General features: G+C 36.6%; 3 protein-coding genes and 1 long non-coding RNA gene across 5 annotated transcripts; 2 read left to right on the forward strand and 2 right to left on the reverse strand.

Annotated features, from left to right (window-relative positions):
- The first annotated feature begins 313 nt into the window (after window positions 1-313).
- On the forward strand, window positions 314-23,301 carry LOC106161888 (uncharacterized). Of its 2 annotated transcripts, none has more exons than XM_087015587.1 (9): window positions 314-408; window positions 11,676-11,757; window positions 12,283-12,364; window positions 12,926-13,036; window positions 13,504-13,598; window positions 13,883-13,976; window positions 21,249-21,378; window positions 21,986-22,137; window positions 22,549-23,301. In XM_087015587.1, the coding sequence occupies exons 1-9, from the start codon at window positions 399-401 to the stop codon at window positions 22,681-22,683; spliced, it is 891 nt and encodes a 296-aa protein (XP_086871713.1). In that variant the 5' UTR covers window positions 314-398; the 3' UTR covers window positions 22,684-23,301. The 2 variants fall into 2 exon arrangements, with proteins under 2 accessions (XP_086871713.1, XP_086871712.1); XM_087015586.1 differs by lacking the exon at window positions 314-408 and adding an exon at window positions 11,052-11,169.
- On the forward strand, window positions 975-10,237 carry LOC106160987 (uncharacterized). The gene is made up of 8 exons (XM_087015965.1): window positions 975-1,036; window positions 1,532-1,613; window positions 2,160-2,270; window positions 2,751-2,845; window positions 3,122-3,215; window positions 8,757-8,886; window positions 9,447-9,598; window positions 10,013-10,237. Exons 1-8 carry the CDS (start codon window positions 996-998, stop codon window positions 10,145-10,147), a joined length of 840 nt encoding a protein of 279 aa, XP_086872091.1. The 5' UTR covers window positions 975-995; the 3' UTR covers window positions 10,148-10,237.
- LOC147761307 (striated muscle preferentially expressed protein kinase-like) lies at window positions 4,718-6,132 on the reverse strand. Its single transcript, XM_087015076.1, has 5 exons — window positions 5,933-6,132; window positions 5,587-5,706; window positions 5,291-5,338; window positions 5,024-5,096; window positions 4,718-4,798 (listed from the first exon to the last, which is right to left on the reverse strand). Exons 1-5 carry the CDS (start codon window positions 6,130-6,132, stop codon window positions 4,718-4,720), a joined length of 522 nt encoding a protein of 173 aa, XP_086871202.1.
- On the reverse strand, window positions 14,974-15,685 carry LOC147761308 (uncharacterized). Its single transcript, XR_015334930.1, has 3 exons — window positions 15,640-15,685; window positions 15,374-15,446; window positions 14,974-15,148 (listed from the first exon to the last, which is right to left on the reverse strand). It is a non-coding gene; the product is annotated as an uncharacterized LOC147761308 (long non-coding RNA).
- Window positions 23,302-24,059: the final 758 nt, after the last annotated feature.

Raw genomic sequence — 24,059 nt, forward strand, 5'->3', positions numbered from 1 at the left:
ATTTTAAGTGGAGAGTTCTCCAAGTAAGCTTGCAATTACTGAAATGTATACCAAAAACTAAAATTCTACTTATGTATTGGAAAAACCCGGATTCAGTAGAAATTGCAATAACTTCTTTTCATCCTAAACGTGCAAAACTAGAACAGAAATGTGTACACAGTGGACATCATAAGAAAAAATTTCTCTGTGACCCTGGTAGAGGTCACACCCGTATTATCATCCAGAAAGATATACATGTTTAATCTAAAGCATACTCTAGATGGTCTATTTATAAAACTAGGCTACTGTGACAAACTTGGACTTTATATACATACGTCGACCCGGGCGTACGTGTCATTACTGTCGCTTTTGACGTATCCTTGTCGCGTAATCTATAAACAGGGATATTAAGGTGCAAGATGGAGGGAGGTGAGGAAAAATTACTATTTTATTACTTTGACATAAATGAATCACTTAATCACCCATCCACATTAGATATAATAAATACCGTGTGTTTTGAAAGTTTTGAAGGCCAGGCTTGTTGGTCATTTTTTAATGGGCGCCAATGAAGGAATATCTAAAATGACCTTGACTTAGCATCGTTGGTGCCGTACTTGCACATGTATCTGTGTCTTTACGAGCGCACAATGTACCAGTATTATTGGGGCCAATTTTACCCCGAAAAAACTTTAGCCCGAAAATTTGATCTGCTGCTACATGTATGAAATTGTAGACGCACCTTGTAATATATAGTATTGGTCTCGAATACATTTCTTGTTATCAAGCGGGAACAATATTCACTTCCAAGTATTACTACCGGTATACTTGAATTCTGAGCCAAATCTGGTGGCAAGTGGCGACGGAAACTCGTTGGCCTCAACGTAGCGATTTCAACTCAAAAATGTGCGTCGAATGAAAAATGCCTTTCTTTTCTTTTACGAATCCATTTGTTTACTGTAGACAGATTTTTTCCAGAGTACTCGTACGACCCGAACTCGTTCGAGGTTACTGAGAAAATGATAGAAGATTACAATCGCCTAGGGTTTATTATCGTGAGGTAAATGATGTCTGTCAAAGGCATAACGTGTGTGTATTTTTAAAAAGAAAAAATGAAGTTCCTGGAGATCTCAGTTTTTATCCCTTTTAACATCAGGCTGTATGCCCTGTCTAAAAAATATTGAGAAAATTATCCCGTTTTTGAGTTCTTAATTTATATTTTTAACATTGCAAATAAAATTCACCAGTCTTTATCTTTCCCAAGGATGAGCCCAAATGAGAAAACTACATGTTTAACTCAAGAAAAGGTTTGGAGACGATGCTCTAAATATAGTGATTAAGTGCGAGAGAGAGAGAGAGAGAGAGAGAGAGAGAGAGAGAGAGATCTTTAACCAGAATTTTAAAAGACGTGGAAACTGGCCTTTACCATTTCCATTAAATGAAATACTTACTTGCCGATAGTGTAGGACAATTCATGTGTGTCTTATTGAATGTAAGTATAATGGTTATATATTACATGTCTCAACTGGTCTAGGTGCTCACGACTGTCTTTCAGGGGGTTGCTGGATGCAGAGGAGATGGCTCTTTTGCGAAAGACGTTGGAAGGATCGGACGCAATCATGAAACATGCTTATCAGGTAATATCAAGCATAGCGGACAGGACACTCTCCTAGCCAAACAAAGAAACGTGTATTCGCATATACCCCTAACACGCTTGCCTTCACTTTGGAGACACCTAGGCCATGTGTTCACATTTGACTCAGGTATACTGCCAGATTGTCGTTCATACATGCATAATGACCTTGGCACATTTTATACAGCTTATTAACTGGTCTCTGAAACCGAGTCCCTTCAATTAAACTGAAAAGGAAATCGTACGCAAATGTTCTTTCTAGGTGCCAGAGAGCACCATGGCCCAAAGGAATCCGCCTTTTTTTACCAGACCCCAAGACAATACACCATATGAGTTTGGTTCCGAAATATCAAATCAAATCAAACCATGCCAGTAAAATGCAAAATCAATATATGGGTCATTTTGAAACCGACTTTGTTTTTGCAGTCATATTTGGGGCTCAAAATTACCATCTCTTAAAACACGGAATATTAACGGAACGATTGCTTAATTAGGCTCCTATGGGCCATAGTAGACTGCCACTGAGATTTCATATATCTCTTTCAACCAGATTCCAGATGGCCTGGGCAAGTCTGTGGGGATGTGTATTTGGAGCCACCCAGGGAACGACGTCACAGGGATAATTAGTCGTTCCGAGAAGTTGGTGAGAACGTCAGAAAAGGTAATGACAAGAGCTTTGCCGATGGCTAAGTGGATAAAATTGGCATAGTGGCTATATATTATCTTACCGGTTTTTAATCTTATTTACTTAAATAAGGTAAAAAATGTTACAATTTTTCGAGGCGATCGGGAAGTTAATTCAATCACTCCCGTCATTATCTTAAGCCCCCTTTACACTGGACGGAGTCCATTCTACGTCCCTTGTGCGACCATGAAACTGGCATGGCTGTGATCGTAAAAAGGAGGCACAAGCATCGCTTTGGTTGCAGAATGAATGCTCAATGATCGGCCAGTTGTCGGCACGTAAAGAATTCATTTGTTTTTTTACTCTCAAACGGGACAGTGCTAAGGGACGCAGAAAGGAACGCCCAGTGTAAGGGGGGGGGGGGGTTAAATAGTCTGTGTAGATACATTGTGAATAAAATAAATCGCATTGCATGCACATGTTTGTTATACTGTCGGCAATACTATGTACTTTCAGCTCATCGGGCACGGAGAGATCTACCATTACCACACCAAGCTGCCCATCAAGGAGCCAAACACAGGGGGAAGTTTCAGATGGCATCAAGATTATGGGTGATTATGTACAATACACTGTATATATCCCAATCTGAATGACCTAAGGCCCTTTAATGTACATTCCTCCTGTATATACTGTTAAGGATCAGATCGTTCATCGTCTAGATTATTCAAATAAATATTTGAAATTCAAGTCCGAATTCTATATATTTTAATTTCATATTCGAGAGAGAGAGAGAGAGAGAGAGAGAGAGAGAGGGAGTGAGCAGGGACAGTAAAAATAAAAAAAAATGTTATAAATCCAACATTTCAATCTTATTGCAATTTTAACAGATACTGGTATCAGAACGGGAACCTATTTCCAGACCACCTTAACACTGTGTATATTGCTTACGATAAGAATGACCGCGAGAATGGCTGCATGCAGGTAAGAGGACCTTTCGCCCAATCTCGTGTAATTTCATTTTTCAAGAACATATTGGTAAGTTACGAAAAATATGCTGACTTGATTTGTCTCGGGACCATCATATAGATTGGATAGGTTCTACTGTGTTTTGCAACACAGCGATATTAGTAATGATGACTTTATTCACAATTCATTGAGTATAAACACCGCGTGTATACTCGCATTTTATGGAACAAACTGTATTCATATTTTATCTGGTCGAGCGGCTAAGTCCAATTTTTTTCCAGAATTATACAAAAGTTGATAAAAGCACGTACTTTCCACGACGAATGACCGTTGGGTGTTTGTTAATTTTGAAAAGGGAGACCTACGTTGATGATCATCTCATTTGTCTGTGACGGTCTTCCGTGACTGTCGTTCAATTTCGATAACAATAGATGTCATGAGACTACGGTCACCTCTAGTGGTTCAGATCATAACAAATGCTGACAGTCTTCCAAAATTACCTATCATCAATTGATAGGCGTACTAATTAATGATGCAATAAAAAATACCTTAAACTAGAAAAGCATTCAGAGAGCGCAGACCTCCGCCAAGGCAGCAAAGTCTCTAACGACAGGTAACTTAACCTGTCAGATTCTTGCTATGCTTTAATATTTTTCACCATATATCTCTTGTTTCATGAGGTAATGCTATTGGTATTTTTAAGGGAAATAGTTCGTATTTTTTAACGACACGTTCGCTTCTTGAAACATACCGCTGCTCCGAGCTGTGGGAGTGGAGGAGAAAAAGACCTATGTACATGTACCTGTGTATAATTATCATGTAGGTCCCTTTTTCAATTCACTAGTGTTTCCTCAATCATTAAAACAGATAATTTGGACTTTACAGATACCGGTTGCTATGCTACCAAACCTTGGTTGATATGCTACCAAACCACTATTTCGCTCCAAATTTCAAAAATTTCTCGGGAGAGTTCACCCAAACCACCAACCCCCCCCCCTCCCCGACCCTCCCACCCACCCATCCTTGAGTAGGATAGGTCTTTAAAAGAGAGGAATTAAAATTTCAAAAAATTTATTTATCTTTTCTGTTATCAAGTTATCAAAACAATTTACAACATAGTAATTATCAAATTATACGCAGGCCTACATGATTATGTGATTTATAAAAAATGGCACTTATTCTCTGCACATACAAAAGAAAGGTGGTTTTTATCACTAAATTCTATTTAAATGTTTAAATAATTAGCTTCAATTTTTTGTCTTGGTGAAACTGTAAGGAAAACTTGAATTAGCATAATTCACTTCTTGATTTTTTTCAAAATTTATTAAAACTGATGTTTCTAGCAGATATTAAATTAATCGTTCTGAGCTGTTGTAGGCTAGAGTTAAAAAGTCGTCTATATATAATAATAAAGCGGATAGTTTGTTTCATGGAGTCGGCTGTAGAATGGGCTACTTCAAAATAAATCGTGGAACTTGAGAAAAGTATTGAAGCAGCCGGTGGTTTACAGCAGTCCTCTAACCATTGTCAACAATATTGCGGACGCTGCTGTTTGCAGTCAGAGGACCCATCTCAAGCTGTTCTTCCTCCAACACTTCCTATTATGACGAAAAACGCTGCATATAATTAGTCTGTTAACTATACATATATCTATATATGTTTACAGAAAATAAATTCCATCTTTTTTCATTAGATACATGTAGGTTAGAGAGTCGTTAACTTATACATGTACAAATTGCTTGAAGTTCGTGAAGGTTCACAATAAGGAACCAGAGAGTAATTACTTTATTAGAAACGGTCAGTGTAATAAATCAAGGCTTTACCTGAGCAATGTCTAAAATGGGAGAAGTGACCATATCGGTTGGGAAATTATTCACGTAGTAGTCACACAGCCAACTGCATTAAAAAAATGAATATAAAATTGTAATGGATATATAGACAAATAAATATAGTGAATGGATGAAGAAAATATATTAAATACAAAAAAATAATAAATAAATAATATAAATAAATATATGTCAGATCTGGCTTAAAAAGTTGTTAGCTATAAGGAGTCTTGCAGTAAGAAAAAACATTCATGAAATTCGTACCGATGACTTAAAAGGCCAGTCATGCTGTCAATTCTTTGGTCCACTTCGCTGAAATAAAACAGAGAGGAATGGTTTGATCTGTGCTCAATATGAGACTAAGCAGGGACAATGGAAACTGAAGACAAATGATGTCTACGAAGTTAACATGACTTATTTTGAAAAGTGCATTATGTACTTTTGTGTCTTTAGACAGGCAAATGCTTACGAAGCTAGTGATAGAATCGTTCACGACATTTCATTAAATTATTCTCTGCACATATTCATGTAGTTGTATGTCATGAAGTAGTATTGCCTACCATACTAATCTATCAATCAGATCCCTGAAGACATGTTCTGTATCTGTGTAGATGATGGTGCCTTGGAGGATTTTCATTCTGGCTTCTGCTCTGGTCGGCAATTCAGTCCAAAGTGGGTGTCTAAATAAATCGACTAAAATTATTGCTGTCTTCCAACACTTCCTACTGTTCTAAAATTCTAAGGTATTTTTTAGAAAAAATTACTGGCTACATTCTAATTTTCCAGTTCATACCACTAGCAACTCTAAAGAAGGGAGCCGTGTCATTTTGGCTTATATTTCTATCAGAACTATTGGCATGAATAACAGTTCTGTCATGATTCACATAGCTGTATCCTTTTCATTACCTTCCCTCCATAAGTTCAAACAACATGACACCCAATGCGTAGAAATCGGCTCTCCACGAGGCGGCGCCACCCCTCAGTACCTCTGGTGTCATGTTTTTATAGAGTGTGAAGTTCATAAATTGCACCGCATCGATACTCTCTCCGGCATCATTTAGAGGGTGAACAGATCCTAGATCACACTGAAAGAAAATAATCCGCATTTGAAATTTGAATAAAAAGGGAATGTGGTTGCCAAAATGAAAGTGTTGATTACATCCAAAATTTTTTTTTTTTTTTTTTTTTTGTTCAAAACAAAACCATATTTTTATCATAGTCATAAAATGTATTAATTCAAATTATGACACATCGGTGACACATGAATAGTCATTTTAGGTACGTAAAGAAGTGAGTCTTAGCGAAGAGCGAGACGGTATTCAAAATCAGGCCCGACCCAGGAACATCAAGACGAGAAGAGAAAAATAACCTGAAAAAATCGAACGTCTTACCAGTTTAGGGACCCCATGTAGACTAATCAACACGTTGTTCGTTTTTAAATCAAAGTGGGCTACATTCCGTTGGTGCAGGTGCCCAATAGCCATACAGACGCACGTGGCAATATATTTCACCATCTGAAGAGGAACTTCGTCCCTAATAAATAAATAAAAGCAACTGTCAGTATGATATTCATGTCAGCATTAAAGGAAATAATATTTTGTTGAATACCGAATTTCCTATGAAATAGATATTTTTATAATCGAACAAGATAAAATCTGGAAAAAAATGAAAGTATTATTTAAAGAAAAGAAAGTAATATAATTACTTACAAGAAAGTTTCCCAATACTCTTGGAGAATTTCAAGGTCCATCGGACACAATTCCGATAGTAGAACTGGAAACCCTGGTCTAACATCAAATGAGTGAACGAGTCTGGAATGGAAATTTCTGATATCAGAATAAGTTAAACTACATGTAAATCGGGTGAAAGAAATATTTTCAATCTGTGCAGAGTAATTTCTCATTGTATGATAAATAATTGGACATGCGTGTTTCATAGGCATCCAAGCTTACAAACTAATCAACATATTAAATTGCTTGTACTCATCTGATAAAATACCTTAAGATAAATTTGCTGTCTATCCTCTTCATAAAAGAAACTTCTCTGTAGATGGACCTTGCATAGGCCTCAGAGGTAGGCACCTTCAATGCTAGGTTGTTTTTAAACTAAATATAAAATATTTCGAACGGTTACTGGGATGTCACATCCGTAAACAATATAATAGCAAAATAAACTGGTAACATTACTACAAGATTAAACACAGTAAACATATATTGTTCTGCTGCTACTACTTTGAAATCTAAAACTATAATTAGGCCCTACTGCCATGACTGTGTGTGTACTTATGCTACTGCTATCCCCGTATCACTTTAGTTTGTTTGTCATGATAAGTTCAATACCTTGTACACTGAACCGAATCCTCCACCTCCCAAAATCGGAAGCATCGTGTCTTTCTTCCAAAAAAGGGCCCGAACCTTAAATTTACATTGAAGAAAAGGAAATTGATAAAAAGTGTAATTGAAATGGATACTTAAACAAAACGGCCACTATACTTAAAGACACTTATTTTGATTATTAAGAAACAAAGTTATAAATATCTTTTCGGGGTGAAGTAGGACTACAGATATATTGATAATAACAGTTGAGTTTTTGATTTTTGTTCTGACAAAAAGCAATATCTTACCTCATTTTCGAGTCTGAATATGTCTCTGTGAAAAATATACATGTAACTGTATTTCATGCCTAAAAAGGCCATATGCGACGCAACTATCATCGCGTATATCGTCTATTTTACTCAAAAGAAAATCGCTGTATTCACTTCGCTTGCGCGCAGCATATCTCCAATAGCTTTTGTGCTACCTGGTAACGTCAGCACGAGCCAATGACGTCACAATATGTTTTACCTTTTAAGGATATATATCTATCACGTGAAATACGCATGCGCCCAAAAATGGGAAATGGGCGTTTTTTCATGCCAACAGTTATAAGGTTGAAAGTAGGCCTAGATCTATAGGCCTATTGTTACTGCCCAAAGCAACAAATGATTTTGATAAAGGCAATATTCTATACCGACTTGTAACTTGTTTTCAGGTGAAGTACGCCTTCGATTTGAAGAAACGTTGAAATTCTCTGTTTAAAAAAAAAAAAAAAAACACGGGGTTTCTGTTTAGCGGTGCTTTGGTAGGTTTATCTTGTTCAATAGGCCTAAATGAAAGGGGTTAGGCTAAATATAAACACGTTTGACTTATAAGTAAATATAGATCAGCCAGAAACGGAAATTTTGGAAAGTATTGCAACCGAGCATAGGCCTATAACAACAAGAAGATCAACTTCATGATCAGCTCCTTTATTTACTGTAGAACTGCATAGGCCTACACAACGCCTATCGAATCACTGACGAGAAAAACGCAAAAGAAGTGGTGCGGGGAATTTATAAAACGGTGACACTTCATCAGCCAAAATAAGGATGACTTCCTGACGACCATTCATTATGCATGGAAAGTTTCATGCTTTTATCAACTGTTGCACAATTGTTAGATTTAGCCGCCAGACTAATCTGTCACCAAAGACATAGCAACCAATGTGCTCTAGTTGTGAAGTGAGATCCTTGCGGGTTCTCATTAGCCTTTGAGACCTACCAGTTGTTTTTTTTTTTTTTTTTTTTTTTTTTTTCTGATTCTGCTGGATACGAATTCCTATCGGCTCCCACAAAGCTAATCAACCCACCAGCTTTGCCAATTCTGCTAGATTCTGTTTTGTTCTTTCTAAGCATTTGTTCTACTACACTAAGGTTCTGGTGGGTTCCCACAAGGCCGGTCGCCAGAATCATCACAGAGTTGGGGGCCAGAACGGCATTGATGAAGAACGAATCGAGCACCTGGCCAAAGTTTGCCCGTTGAAGTACGTGGAGTTAGAGCCTGGTAAGGGTGTCCTAATCTGAGCACACATTTTTTCACACAAACACACGCGCGCGCACGTGCGAGTATATTATGTCAAAATCGGTCGAAATCAATTCAGTTGCAATACTCAAACAATACTAAAGTGCCAACTACCTCGTTTATTTCGGTCTTAACATTAATGTAATTGTCTTGACTTTTTTTTGTTATTTTAGCCTACATACCGGTACATCGCCTATTCGGTCACTTTCACTGTACATGTACTAATTGTGTATAATTTGTTCATAAAACCTTTTTAGAACAATGTCACATGTTTACGCATTCAGATATCTGTCAGGTGACTAGGTTTGACAGACATAATAAAGCCATTTTATTGAAGTAGTTAAAAATCAAAAACGAACATTTATTTCATATTTGTTTCTTTTTGGAATAAATATGTACATCTATATGTCGGCCTATGTATATTTTTGGAACTTTTGGGGATAGCCTTGAATTAAGAAGCAGGTCTTTATTGGGTAACTAAGTGAATTGCTGTTGTTTGAGAAATAAATGAGGAACCATAGTCATTTCCCTTATTTATATAGGAGATGCTTTGATCTTCAACGCCAACTTGATCCATAAGAGCGACGCCAATAACAGTAACAAGCGGCGGTGGTCGTTCCTTGTTTCTTACAACACCAAGGAAAACAACCCGGTGTACGTTCATCATCATGCCCAGTACACGCCTTTAGATGTGGTACGTCAAGATATTCTGGTCTTTTTTATTTTAATAAAAATAACCTGGAAAGATTTTGGATAGTTCACGAATATCAAATCTATTTCATGCTCGTAGTTCGCAAAAGCACTGTTCATTCATTTTAAAATTAATTTTTTTTATTGAATTCAAATAGAATCCGAATACGCAGGATAACTTTACCGTTTGTACATTCATGAGGACGGGTAGCAAAGTTACAGGTGTGGATTTGAGGGTTGCACCTGTTTAACTGCTAATTCAAATTAACAAAAATAAAAAAAATTTATGGTAAGAATTCAATTGTTCTTAGAGAGGCAAAACATATTTTACGTCAGAAAGAGGCAATGGCTCTTTGACACTCCATGACTGACTCGTGATTGAGTAACCTTTTTAACTAACATCATTTCTATGTTGTAGGTTCCTAATTCCGCCATTAAAGCCTGCGCCAACTTCACAGACATGACGGGGAAGGAATTTCTGGACCCGTCCATTGACAAGACCGTCATCGCCGATAAAACTAACCCTGTGAAATTACCAAAGACAAGCGAATAATCCTTTGGAGTGGAGGAAAACCAAAATCAAAGCGAAGTTAATTTTTTTAACATTTGACTAGAATTATTTACCAGAATCGGGAGCATAGGCAGCAACTTTTAAGGGTGGAGGGAGGGTTCAAAATAACGAGGGGTGGGGTAGGGGGGGAGGGACAACAAAAATATGTGCTTGAAATTCGATATCGGCTGACGTAATGTTTTAACGGTTTATTTTAATTTTTAACATTTACATGTAGCTTAAAGAGTTGAGAGGCGCACAGTGTCCTTCAGACAATGAAAAAAATCTCTGCCATGTTTTGAACCAGAGATCCATTGTGTTACTGTAAGGGGAGATTTCCAGGTATTAAAAACTACATTAACAACGAATTTCAGGACGCTGTGCTCAATCTTATACAGTGACATTAGTAATTGTTGTTTTCTGTATTGTTTACGTCTTGCCACTTGTGCCTTGTTGATCGACATTGTAATATAATAAACTGTCGAACATATACTCTTTAGACTTCTGTTTTTGCTTTACTTTGGTTTGATATTGAATGGTCAAAACTTCTTTGCAAGTAAAGCAGTCGCCATACCGTTGTATCATCACTTTATATTTTAAGTGGAGAGTTCTCCAAAAAAGTTTGCAATTACTGAAAGGTATACCAAAAACTAAATTTCTACTTATGTATTAGAAAAACCCGGATTCAGTAGAAATTGCAGTTACTTCTTTCCATCCTAAACGTTGTGTACAAACAGAACAGAAATGTGTACACAGGAGAAAAAAGGCACTGTATCTGTGGACATTAGATGAAAAAATTATCTCTGTGACCTTGGTAGAGGTCACACCCGTATTAACATCCAGAAAGATGCACATTTTTAATCTAAAGCATACTCTAACTGGTCTATTTATAAAACTAGGCTGCTGTGATACATTAAGAGTTTACATATAGGTCGACCCGGGCGTACGTGTCATTACTGTCGCTTTTGCCGTGTCCTTGTCGCATAATCTATAAACAGGCATATTAAGGTGCAAGATGGAGGGAGGTGAGGAAAATTGCTATTTTATTCCTTTAACATAAATTAATCGCTAAATCACCCATCCATATAAGATATAATAAATACAATGCGTTTTGAAAATTTTGAAGGCCAGGCTTGTTGGTCATGTTTTAACGGGTGCCAATGCAGGATGCAGCAATCACTAAAATGACCTTGACTTAGCCGTGCTTGTATCTGTTTCTTTACAAACGTACAATGTATTCTTTGGGCCGATTTTACCAAGGAACTTAAGCCCGAAATTTTGATCAACTGATAAAATTGTAGAAACGCCTTTTGATATAAAGTATTGTTCTGGAATGCATTTCTTGTTATCAAACAGGCACAAGTATTTTATACGGGAATTTGGCGCCAAATCTGGTAACAAGTGGCGACGGAAATTTGATGACGTCAACGTAGCGAATTAAACTCAAAAAATGTACGTCGAATGAAAAAATGTCTAAATCTCTTCTTTCATCGCATCCATTTTGTTTACTGTACACATATTTTTTTTCCAGAGTACTCTTACGATCCAAACTCATTCGAGGTTACTGAGAAAATGATAGAAGATTACAATCGCCTAGGGTTTATTATTGTGAGGTAAAGGATGTCTGTCAAAGGCATAACGTGTGTGTATGACCTTTATATTTTTAAAAAGAAAAAATGAAGTTCCTGGAGATCTCAGTTTTTATCCCTTTTAACATCAGGCTGTATGCCCTGTCTAAAAAAAATTGAGAAAATTATGAGCCTTAATCCCGTTTTTGAGTTCTTAATTTATATTTTTAACATTGCAAATAAAATTAATCTGTCTTCATCTTTCTCAAGGATGAGCCCAAATGAGAAAACTACATGTTTAACTCAAGAAAAGGTTTAGTCCGTCGTTTTGGAGACGATGCTCTAAATATAGTGATTAAGTGCGAGAGAGAGAGAGAGAGAGAGAGAGAGAGATCTTTAACCAGAATTTTGACAAACGTGGAAACTAGCCTTTACCAGTTGCATTAAATTAAATACCTACTTGGCGATAGTGTAGGACAATTCATGTGTGCGTTATCTAATGTAAGTATAATGGTTATATATTACATTTCTCAATAACAACTGCTCTCGTAGCTGACGACTGTCTTTCAGGGGGTTGCTGGATGCAGAGGAGATGGCTCTTTTGCGAAAGACGTTGGAAGGATCGGACGCAATCATGAAACATGCTTATCAGGTAATATCAAGCATAGTGGACAGGGCACTCTCCTAGCCAAACAAAGACACATCTATTCCCATATACCCCTAACACGCTTGCCTTCACTTTGGAGCCACCAAGGTAATGTGCTCACATTTGACTTGGGTATATACTGCCAGATTGTCGTTCATACATGCATAATGACCTTGGCACATTTTATACAGCTTATTAACTGGTCTCTGAAACCGAGTCCCTTAAATTAAACTGAAAAAGAAATCGTACACGAATGTGCTTTCTAGGTGCCAGAGTGCACCATGGCCCAAAGGAATCCGCCTTTTTTTACCAGACCCCAAAACAATGCACCATATGAGTTTGGTCTTATACTAATTCCGAAATATCAAATCAAATCAAACCATGCCAGTAAAATGCAAAATCAATATATGAGTCATTTTGAAACCGACTTTGTTTTTGCAGTCATATTTGTGGCTCAAAATTACCATCTCTTGAAACACGGAATATTAACGGAACGATTGCTTAAAATTAGGCTCCTATGGGCCATAGTAGACTGCCACTGAGATTTCATATATCTCTTTCCAACAGATTCCAGATGGCCTGGGCAAGTCTGTGGGGATGTGTATTTGGAGCCACCCAGGGAACGACGTCACAGGGATAATTAGTCGTTCCGAGAAGTTGGTGAGAACGTCAGAAAAGGTAATGACAAGAGTATTGCCGATGGCTCAGAGAATAAAATTGGCATAGTGACTATATATTATCTTACTGGTTTTTAATTTTATTTACTTAAATAAGGTACAAAAACTGTAACACTTTTTTGATGCGATGGGGAAGTTACTTCAATCACGCCCGTTATAGGACTTATGTTATGATAATTATCTTAAACCCCCTTTTACATTGGACGGCGTCCTTTCTACGTTCTTCGTGCGACCATGAAAACTGACATCGCTGTGGTCGTAGAAAGGAGGCACAAGTACCGTTTTGGTTGCAAAATGAATTCTCTGTGATGGGCTAGTTGTCAGCACGTAAAGTTTTTTTTTACCCTAAACAGGACCGTACTAAGGAACGCAGGCTTTAGCCTGTGTAGATACATTGTGAATAAAAAAATCACATTGCATGCCCCTGTAAATGTTTATTATACTGTTGACGATACTATGCACTTTCAGCTAATAGGACACGGTGAGATCTACCATTATCACACCAAGCTGCCCATCAAGGAGCCAAACACAGGGGGAAGTTTCAGATGGCATCAAGATTATGGGTGATTATGTACAATACACTGTATATATATCCCAATCTGAATGACCAAAGGTCCTTTAATGTATATTCCTCCTGTATATCCAGTCAAGGATCAGACTTTGCATCGTCTAGATTATTCAAATAAATTCTACTACTCGTACGGGACGTACCAGATTTGAAATCCTTATTTTTTAATTTAATCTCCAAGTGAGAGAGAGAGATTGGGAGAGAGAGAGAGAGCGGGGATAGTTAAAAAACATAAAATGTAAAAAATACAACAATTCAATCTTATTTTAATTTAAACAGGTACTGGTATCAGAACGGAAACCTATTTCCAGACCATCTTAATACTGTGTATATTGCTTACGATAAGAATGACCGCGAGAATGGCTGCATGCAGGTGAGAGGACATTTCGCCCAATCTCGTGTAATTTCATTTTTCAAGTTCCGAAAAATATGCTGACTTGATTTGTCTCGGGGTCATTATATAGATTTGATAGGTTCTACTGTGTTTTGCAACAACAACAACAAAAAAACAAAACAAACAAAAAACAGTGTGTTAGCGATATTAGTAATGATGACTTTATTCACAATTCATTGAGTAGGGCCTATAAACTTAACCTGTCAGATTCTTGGTACACTTTGATATTTTTCACCTTATATCTATTGTGTCATGAGGTAATGCTATTGGTATTTTTAAGGAAAATAGTTCGTATTTTTTAACGACACGTTCGCTTCTTGAAACATACCGCTGCTCCGAGCTGTGGGAGTGGAGGAGAAAAAGACCTATGTACATGTACCTGTGTATAATTATCATGTAGGTCCCTTTTTCAATTCACTAGTGTTTCCTCAATCATTAAAACAGGTTATTTGGACTTTACAGATACTGGTTGCTATGCTACCAAACCACTATTTCGCTCCAAATTTTCAAAAATTTCTCGGGAGAGTTCACCCAAACCACCACCCCCCCTCCCCGACCCTCCCACCCACCCATCCTTGAGTAGGATAGGTCTTTAAAAGAGAGGAATTAAAATTTCACAAAATTTATTTATCTTTTCTGTTATCAAGTTATCAAAACAATTTACAACATAGTAATTATCAAATTATACGTAGGCCTACATGATTATGTGATTTATAAAAAATGGCACTTATTCTCTGCACATACAAAAGAAACGTGGTTTTTATCACTAAATTCTATTTAAATGTTTAGAAAATTAGCTTCAATTTTTTGTCTTGGTGAAACTGTAAGGAAAACTTGAATTAGCATAATTCACTTCTTGATTTTTTTTCAAAATTTATTAAAACTGATGTTTATAGCAGATATTAAATTAATCGTTCTGAGCTGTTGCAGGCTAGAGTTAAAAAGTCGTCTATATATATTAATAAAGTGGATAGTTTGTTTCATGGAGTCGGCTGTAGAATGGGCTACTTCTAAATGAATCGTGAAACTTGAGGGAAGTATTGTAGCAGCCGGTGGTTTACAGCAGTCCTCTAGCCATTGTCAACAATATTGCGGACGCTGCTGTTTGCTGTCAGAGGACCCATCTCAAGCTGTTCTTCCTCCAACACTTCCTATTATGACGAAAAACGCTGCATATAATTAGTCTGTAAACTATACATATATCTATATATTTCAAGCATTGGATGTTTACAGAAAAATAAATTCCATCTTTTTTCATTAGATATATTTAGGTTAAAGAGTCGTTAACTTATACATATACAAAGAAGGTTCACAATAAGGAACCAGCGAGTAATTACTTTATTAGAAACGGTCAGTGTAATAAATCAAGGCTTTACCTGAGCAATGTCTAAAATGGGAGAGGTGACCACATCGGTTGGGAAATTATTAACGTAGTAGTCACAGAGCCAACTGCATTAAAAAAAAATGAATATAAAATTATAATAGATATATAGACAAATGAATATAGTGAATGGATGAAAAAAAATAGATTAAATACAAAAAATAATAATAAATAAATAAATAAATAAATTTCAGATCTGGCTTAAAAAGTTGTTAGCTATAAGGAGTCTTGCAGTAAGAAAAACATTGATGAAATTCGTACCGATGACTTAAAAGGCCAGTCATGCTGTCAATTCTTTGGTCCACTTCGCTGAAATGAAAAAGAGAGAAACGGTTCGATTTTTGCTGAAAGTTCAATATGAGACTAAGCAGGGACAATGGAAACTGAAGACAAATGATGTCTACGAGGTTAACATGACTTATTTTGAAAAGTGCACTTATGTACTTTTGTGTCTTTAGACAGGCAAATGCTTACGAAGCTAGTGATAGAATTGTTCACGACATTTCATTAAATTATTCATGTAGTTGTATGTCATGACATAGTATTGCCTACCATACTAATCTGTCAATCAGATCCCTGAAGACATGCTCTGTATCTGTGTAGATGATGGTACCTTGGAGGATTTTCAGTCTGGCTTCTGCTCTGGTCGGCAGTTCAGTCCAAAGTGGGTGTCTAAATAAATCGACCAAAATTTATTGCTGTCTTCCAACACTTCCTACTGTTCTAAAATTCTTAGGTATTTTTTAGAAAAAATTACTGGCTACATTTTAATTTTCCAGTTCATACCACTAGCAACTCTAAAGAAGGGAGCCGTGTCATTTTGGCTTATATTTCTATCAGAACTATTGGCATGAATAACAGTTCTGTCATGATTTACATAGCTGTATCCTTTTCATTACCTTCCCTCCATAAGTTCAAACAACATGACACCCAATGCGTAGAAATCGGCTCTCCACGAGGCGGCGCCACCCCTCAGCACCTCTGGTGTCATGTTTTTATAGAGTGTGAAGTTCATAAATTGCACCGCATGGATACTCTCTCCGGCATCATTTAGAGGGTGAACAGATCCTAGATCACACTGAAAGAAAATAATCCGCATTTAAAATTTGAATAAAAAGGGAATGTGGTTGCCAAAATGAAAGTGTTGATTACATCCAAAATTTTTTTTTCAAAACAAAACCATATTTTTATCAGTCATAAAATGTATTAATTCAAATTATGACACATCGGTGACACATGAATAATCATTTTATGTACGTAAAGAAGCGAGTCTTAGCGAAGAGCGAGACGGTATTCAGGCCCGACCCAGAAACATCAAGGCGAGAAGAGAAAAATAACCTGAAAAAATCGAACATCTTACCAGTTTAGGGACCCCGTGTAGACTAACCAACACGTTGTTCGTTTTTAAATCAAAATGGGCTACATTCCGTTGGTGCAAGTGCCCAATAGCCATACAGACGCACGTGGCAATATATTTCACCATCTGAACAGGAACTTCGTCCCTAAGAAATAAATAAATGCAACTGTCAGTATTATATTCAGGTCAATATTAAAGGAAATAATATTTTGTTGAATAACAAATTTACTGTGAAATAGATATTTTTTATGATCGTACAAGATAAAATCGGAAAAAAATGAAAGTATTATTTAAAGAAAAGAAAGTAATATAATTACTTACAGGAAAGTTTCCCAATACTCTTGGAGAATTTCAAGGTCCATCGGACACAATTCCGATAGTAGAACGGGAAACCCAGGCCTAACATCAAATGAGTGAACGAGTCTGGAACGGAAATTTCTCATATCAGAATGAGTTAAACTAAATCGGGTGGAAGAAATAATTTCAATCTGTACATAGTAATTTCTCATTGTATGATAAATAATTGGACATGCGTGTTTCATAGGCATCCAAGCTTACAAATTAACCAACATATTTAATTGTTTGTATTCATCTGATAAAATACCTTAAGATAAATTTGCTGTCTATCCTCTTCATAAAAGAAACTTCCTTGTAGATGGACCTTGCATAGGCCTCAGAGGTAGGCACCTTCAGTGCTAGGTTGTTTTTAAACTTAACATAAAATATTTCGAACGGTTACTGGGATGTCACTTTCGTAAACAATAATAGCAAAGATAAACTGGTAACATTACTACAGGATTAATCACAGTAAACATACATGTATATTGTTCTGCTGCTACTGCTTTAAAATCTTAAACTACAATTACTGTCATGACTGTGTTCTTATGCTACTACTATTGCTACTCCCTCTATCCCAGTATCACTTTAGTTTATCATGATAAGTTCAATACCTTGTACACTGAACCGAATCCTCCACCTCCCAAAATCGGAAGCATCGTGTCTTCCTTCCAAAAAAGCGCCCGAACCTTAAACAATGAAGAAAGGGAAAATGATAAAAAATGTACCTAATATTGAAATAGAGACTTTAATAAAACGGCCCGATTACTTTGAAAACTAAGCTTTAAAGACGCTCATTTTGATTAATAAGAAACAAAGTTATAAATATCTGTGCGGGGTGAAGTACAGCTATATTGATACCAACAGTTCAGTTTTTGATTTTTGTTCTGCTAAAAAGAAATATCTTACCTCGTTTTCGAGTCTGAATATTTCTCTGTGAAAAATATACATGTAACTGTATTTCATGCCTAAAAAGGCCAAATGCGACGCAACTATCATCGCGTATATCGTCTATTTTACTCAAAAGAAAATCGCTGTATTCACTTTGCTTGCGCGCAGCATATCTCCAATAGCTTTTGTGCTACCTGGTAACGTCAGCACGGGCCAATGACGTCACAATATGTTTTACCTTTTAAGGATATATATCTATCACGAGAAATACGCATGCGCCTTAAATGGGAAATGGGCGTTTTTTCATGCTAAAATTTATAAGGTTGAAAGTAGGCCTATATTGTTACTGCCCAAAGCAGCAAATGATTTTGATAAACGCAATATTCTATACCGACTTGTAACTTGCTTACAGGTGAAATACGCCTTCGATTTGAAGAAACATTGAAATTCTCTGTTTAAGGTAGATCGGTCGTTACATGTTCCAACGTTCGAATTTTTTTATTTTTTATTTTTTTTTTGTTTGAAGAGACACCCAAGTACATTAAAAATTTGCAAAAAAAATTGGGGGTCACCGACCAAATAAGAGAACTAGCCCCAAATATGATACACCCTGCATATCGCACTAGTCCCCATTCAAATCAATGGGAAAATGGGTGTTTTCTCACTAAAGCATTTTTTTTATGACTTTCTGACGTTCGAATTTTTTTTAAATTTTTTTTTGTGTAAAGTGGCCTCCAAGTACATTTAAATTTTACCAAAAAAATTGGGGGTCACCGACCAAATAAGGGAACTACGCCAAGTTGAAGTGCGCTACACCCTGCGTGACGCACTAGTCCCCATTCAAATCAATGGGGAAATGAGTGTTTTTCACCAAAACGTTATTTTTTATGATTTTTCTAACGTTTGAATTTAAAAAAAAAAACTTTTTTGTGTAAAGAGGCATCCAAGTAGATTTTAATTTTGCCAAAAAAGTTGGGGGTCACCGACCAAATAAGAGAACTACGCCAAGTTGAAGTGCGTTACACCCTGCGTGACGCACTAGTCGGAAGTCCCCATTCATATCATTGGGAAAATGGGTGTTTTTCACTAAATCGTTATTTTTTATGTTTTTTTTGTTTTTTTTTTTTTTTTTTTTTTTTTTAGTGTGTGTGTGTGAAGAGACATCTAAGTACATTTAAAACTTTCATTATGTTTAACAGTTGAAGTGAGTATACTCAGCTATTTTCAGATTTGTCAAACTGATGAGAAGGTGTTTACAAGCCATTAACTTTACAACAAAATTATTGAAGAGAATAATAAGGGAAATGCTCATGCATATGAAAATAGTTTATTGCCGTTGTTATTTATTAATGAATATAACATGAACGTGACATCGTAAACACTGTGTTGTCAAGTAAAATGAAGCGTCTGATACAAAGTATCAAATGCGGCATTCACGTGCTTGCTTGCGGTGCGTTCAGTACACTTTGTTTACACTGACAAGTCAAGGTCAGAAGTGCACAATTTTTCTGTATAATATAACGCAGTTTCAATTTTGATTAGTGACTTTTCTTCAAGCTGTAGACCCTATGGTCATTTTCTGAGCATTTGTATAAGCTACGAAATATTTCTCAGTCCAAATTTCTCTAAGTCCAAATGAGTGGCGTTACGACGCACTTCCGGTTTTCGTCGAAATCTAAACAACAGCAGCACATTCAGGGCGTTTTACCTCAAAATGTACGCAGCCGCTTTGATTGGAATTTACAACACTTATTCTTTACATGACATAGCACCTACGTGCATAATTTGTGAGCTTTAGCTGTCATACATTTTCTAGTGCCAATTCAAATTGGAAAAGGAGCTATTCCGACGATTTCTGTTGAAGGGCAAGTCTATGAACGTGCTACAGTTGTCGTATGGAATCATAGTCGACAAACGTTGTCGAAAATCTGTATCGATCATACAGAGTTACAGACAAGTTGATAATGTGTGTTTATCTTATAGATAATTGTTTTATTTCCTAAAATTAATAAAACAGACTGAAGTGTCGTTAGAGACGATTGACGATGCGCTGAAATTGCGCAAATCGTCAAATTACGTAACGACCGATCTACCTTAAAAGAAAAAAAAAAACATGGGGTTTTTGTTTAAACGGTGCTTTGGTAGGCTTATCATTTTTTATTATTTTAATAGACCTAAATGAAAGGGGTCAGGCTAAATATAAACACGTTTGACTTAAAAGTCAATATAGATCAGCAAGATTTGAAATTAATTATGTCGTGTATATTGAAAAAGAATATCCGAAAGTGTCGAGAATACGGCTACAGAGTGATAGAAGGAGAGTTTATTTTTGCGGGAAATAATGACATGACGTGAATTTCAAATAATAAAAAGTGCAACTTGACCATTAGGTCTAGATTCTCTGTGAAACACTCTCTGTTGGCTACGGTGCAGTAGGCTTTCATAAGTCAATTAGTCAATTGAAGGTTTTTTTTAACAGGGGCCATTTTTACTACCTTGATATCAAATTGAGAATAAGTTATGCAAATCATCAATGTTTAATAAAGTTTTCAAAATTTATTAGGGCCTATAGGCCTATTCCGTGAACAATGCTGGCTACTCGACAAATTAGTCATATAGATAATTGTGTTCATTTACAACTAGAAGATATCTTAAAAGCTCATAAAACAAAGAATTGTAAAAGCCATGAAAAATAAGAATAGCAATGGTTCAACGTAGACCTACATTGTACATTAATTTTATAGATTCCTTGACAATTATATTTTAAGTACAGAAATTTTGGAAAGTATTGCAACCGATTACAGAACGACAAGCAGATCAGCTCCTTTATTTACTGTAGAAACTGCATACACGTCTGTTTTAATCACTGTCGCGAAAATCGACCGAAGAATGCCACGAAAAAGATATGGCGAGGGGAATTTATAAAACGGTGACAACTCATAGCCAAAATAAGGATGACGTCCTGACGACCATTCATTATGGAAATTTTCATGCTTTTATCAGCTGTTGCACAATTGTTAGATTTAGCCGCCTGACTAATCTGTCATCGTTTCCCCACTTACTTGTAAGTACCGACATTAAGACATAGCAACCAATGCGTTCTAGTTGTGAAGTGAGACCCTTGCGGGTTCTCATGAGCCTTTTTAACCTACCAGGTTTTCTAATTCTGATTCTGCTGGATACGAATTTTTGTTGGCGCCCCCTATAGCTGATCAACCTACCAGCTTTTCCAATTCTGCTAGACTATGTTTTGTTCTTCCTAACCATTTGTTCTACTACACTGTAGGTTCTGGTGGGTTCCCACAAGGCCGGACGCCAGAATCATCACAGAGTTGGGGGCCAGAACGGCATTGATGAAGAACGAATCGAGCACCTGGCCAAAATTTGTCCATTGAAGTACGTGGAGTTAGAGCCTGGTAAGGGTGTCCTAATCTGAGGACAAATTTATTCACATTATTCACACCCACCCACCCACAAACACACACACACACGCACACACACACACGCACACACACACACACACACACGCGCGCGCATGCACACGCGTACATTATGTCAAAATCGGTCGGAAAAGAATCAGTTGCAATACTCAAACAGTACTTAAGTGCCAACTACATGTACCTTGTTTATTTCGGTCTTAAAACTAATGTAATTGTCTTGACTTTTTTCTTATTTTACATACATCGTCTATTTGCTCACTTTAACTGTACATGTACTGCTTGTGTATTAATTGTTCGTAAAACCTTTTTAACACAATGTTGCATGGTCGGTTTTACGCATTCAGGTATCTGTCAAGAGACCAGGTTTGACAGACATAATAAAGCCCTTTTATTGAAGTAGTTAAAATTTAAAAACAAACATTTATTTCATTTTTGTTTCTTTTGGGAATAAATAGATGCATGTTTTTGGAGCTTTTGGGTATAGCCTTGAATTAGGATGCAGGTCGTCTATTGGGTAACTAAGTGAAATGCTGTTGTTTGAGAAATAAATGAGGAACCATAGTCACTTCTCTTACTTATGTAGGTGATGCTTTGATCTTCAACGCCAACTTGATCCATAAGAGCGACGCCAACAACAGTAACAAGCGGCGGTGGTCGTTCCTCGTTTCTTACAACACCAAGGAAAACAACCCGGTGTACGTTCATCATCATGCCCAGTATACGCCTTTAGATGTGGTACGTCAAGATATTCTGGTCTTTTTTATTTTTAATAAAAATAACCTGGAAAGATTTTGGATAGTTCACGAATATCAAATCTATTTCATGCTCGCAGTTCGCAAAAGCACTGTTCATTCATTTTAAAATTAAAATTTTTATTGAATTCAAATGAATCCGAATACGCAAGATAACTTTACCGTTTGTACATTCATGAGGACGGGTAGCAAAGTTACAGGTGTGGATTTGAGGGTTGCACCTGTTTAACTGCTAATTCAAATTAACAAAAAAAAACTTTTATGGTAAGAATTCAATTGTTCTTAGAGAGGCAAAACGTATTTTTACGTCAGAAAGAGGCAATGGCTCTTTGACACTCCATGACTGACTCGTGATTGACAAACCTTTTTAACTAACATCATTTCTATGTTGTAGGTTCCTAATTCCGCCATTAAAGCCTGCGCCAACTTCACAGACATGACGGGGAAGGAATTTCTGGACCCGTCCATTGACAAGACTGTCATCGCAGATAAAACTAACCCTGTGAAATTACCGAAGACTAGCGACTAAGACCCCATTTCCAGAGATGGGGGTTAACGCTAAATAGCTGTCAGCCGGGCGGACACGAAAGTTAATTACCCCCTTACAGCTTGTAGTAGGTGGGACGGACATTTAAGCCGGATAATCTGACAGTAATCTAGTGAGACTCCCCGCGGGGATAGATCGATTTAAAAGCTTTGGGAATACAGCCTAATCCTTTGAAGTGAAGAAAAACCAAAATCAAAACGAAGTTAAAAATTGTAAAACATTTGACTAAAATTATATGCCAGAATCAGGAGCATAGGCAGTTACTTTTAAAGACTGGAGGGAGGGTTCAAAATAACGAGGGCGACAAAAAATATTTGCTTGAAATTCAATATCGGTTGACTTAATGTTTTAATGATTTATTTTAATTTTTAACATATAGCTTAAAGAGTTGATAGGCGCAGTGTCCTTCAGACAATGGAAGAAATATCTGCCAGGTGTTGAGCCAGAGATCTATTGTATTACTGGGAAGATTTCCAGGCATTTTTCTTAACTATTTTAATATTCCGGTGGTTTTCACTCATCTTTACGTTGACATAATAGCTGATTGATTTTAAAACTTGGAAGCGGATTCAGAATGCTTAAATAAAGTGTGAAAATGCTTTTCTGTGTACTTTTGCTTACAGCAATAAGAAAACGTGGAAAAGGGGTGCTCTAGTGGCGTTGAAGCCGTCCCTGTGTACAGTAGCAGATGATTCCACAATTTTGTTTGATTTTTTAGGTGCTTAAGATATCCAAGTTGGTGGAAATAAGTTTTAAACAGGTGACTGCAATATCATTTTATTTTTACTAGGCTTTATTTTAACAAGGCAGCAAAGCAAAGCTGTCAAATGTACAGACAAAAAACAGAATAAAAAGATGCAAAAAAGGTCATTTTGTCAATTTTGATGCAATAATAAATAACGCTTATAATAGTCAGTCAACACTGAAGATGGTCTCAACCCACCCCTTCAATAAGATTACAGTTTTAGGACCATGAGAGTTAAAATTCACATGATGAAAGTCCCAATATATGAAAAATGATGACAGTGCATAAAATAATATTACAGCGTGTTTAAAGACATAAATACCAATACAACTGCTTATGTGGAAATACTGAAAATGTGCAGAGCCTCAGGTGGATGGGAGTTAAAAGTCACATCTTAAAAATGCCAGTGTTGGAGAAAAAATTAAAAAGAAAACAACAAAAATATAATCCCAATGAAGCTGCTATTCACTGCTTCCTTATTATGGACACTATGTTATCTAGCAGAATGCTTAATTAAGGTGACTGATAGTCAAAGGACCAAAGTCATAGAAACAGAGCCCTGGGCTTATAAGTTTTTATAAAAAATTAAAACAAACTTCCCAAAAGGCCAATA

The sequence above is a fragment of the Lingula anatina genome, chromosome 6 (assembly GCF_051362555.1).
Source record: "Lingula anatina isolate TDL-2025a chromosome 6, LinAna3.0, whole genome shotgun sequence".
Taxonomy (NCBI): domain Eukaryota; kingdom Metazoa; phylum Brachiopoda; class Lingulata; order Lingulida; family Lingulidae; genus Lingula; species Lingula anatina.

Bases quoted from the DNA above. Each gene is read 5' to 3' on its own strand.
- LOC106161888 (XM_087015587.1), top strand. The intron at 11,758-12,282 runs GTAAAGGATGTC...ACTGTCTTTCAG, and splicing joins CTAGGGTTTATTATTGTGAG to GGGGTTGCTGGATGCAGAGG. The intron at 13,037-13,503 runs GTAATGACAAGA...ATGCACTTTCAG, and splicing joins TGGTGAGAACGTCAGAAAAG to CTAATAGGACACGGTGAGAT.
- LOC147761307 (XM_087015076.1), bottom strand. From the start codon at position 6,132: ATGCGGATTATTTTCTTTCAGTGTGATCTAGGATCTGTTCACCCTCTA. The intron at 5,097-5,290 runs GTACGAATTTCA...TTTTTAATGCAG, and splicing joins ACTGGCCTTTTAAGTCATCG to TTGGCTGTGTGACTACTACG. The intron at 4,799-5,023 runs GTAAAGCCTTGA...TCGTCATAATAG, and splicing joins CCATTTTAGACATTGCTCAG to GAAGTGTTGGAGGAAGAACA.
- LOC106160987 (XM_087015965.1), top strand. From the start codon at position 996: ATGATAGAAGATTACAATCGCCTAGGGTTTATTATCGTGAG. The intron at 3,216-8,756 runs GTAAGAGGACCT...TACTACACTAAG, and splicing joins GCGAGAATGGCTGCATGCAG to GTTCTGGTGGGTTCCCACAA. The intron at 8,887-9,446 runs GTAAGGGTGTCC...TTATTTATATAG, and splicing joins GTACGTGGAGTTAGAGCCTG to GAGATGCTTTGATCTTCAAC.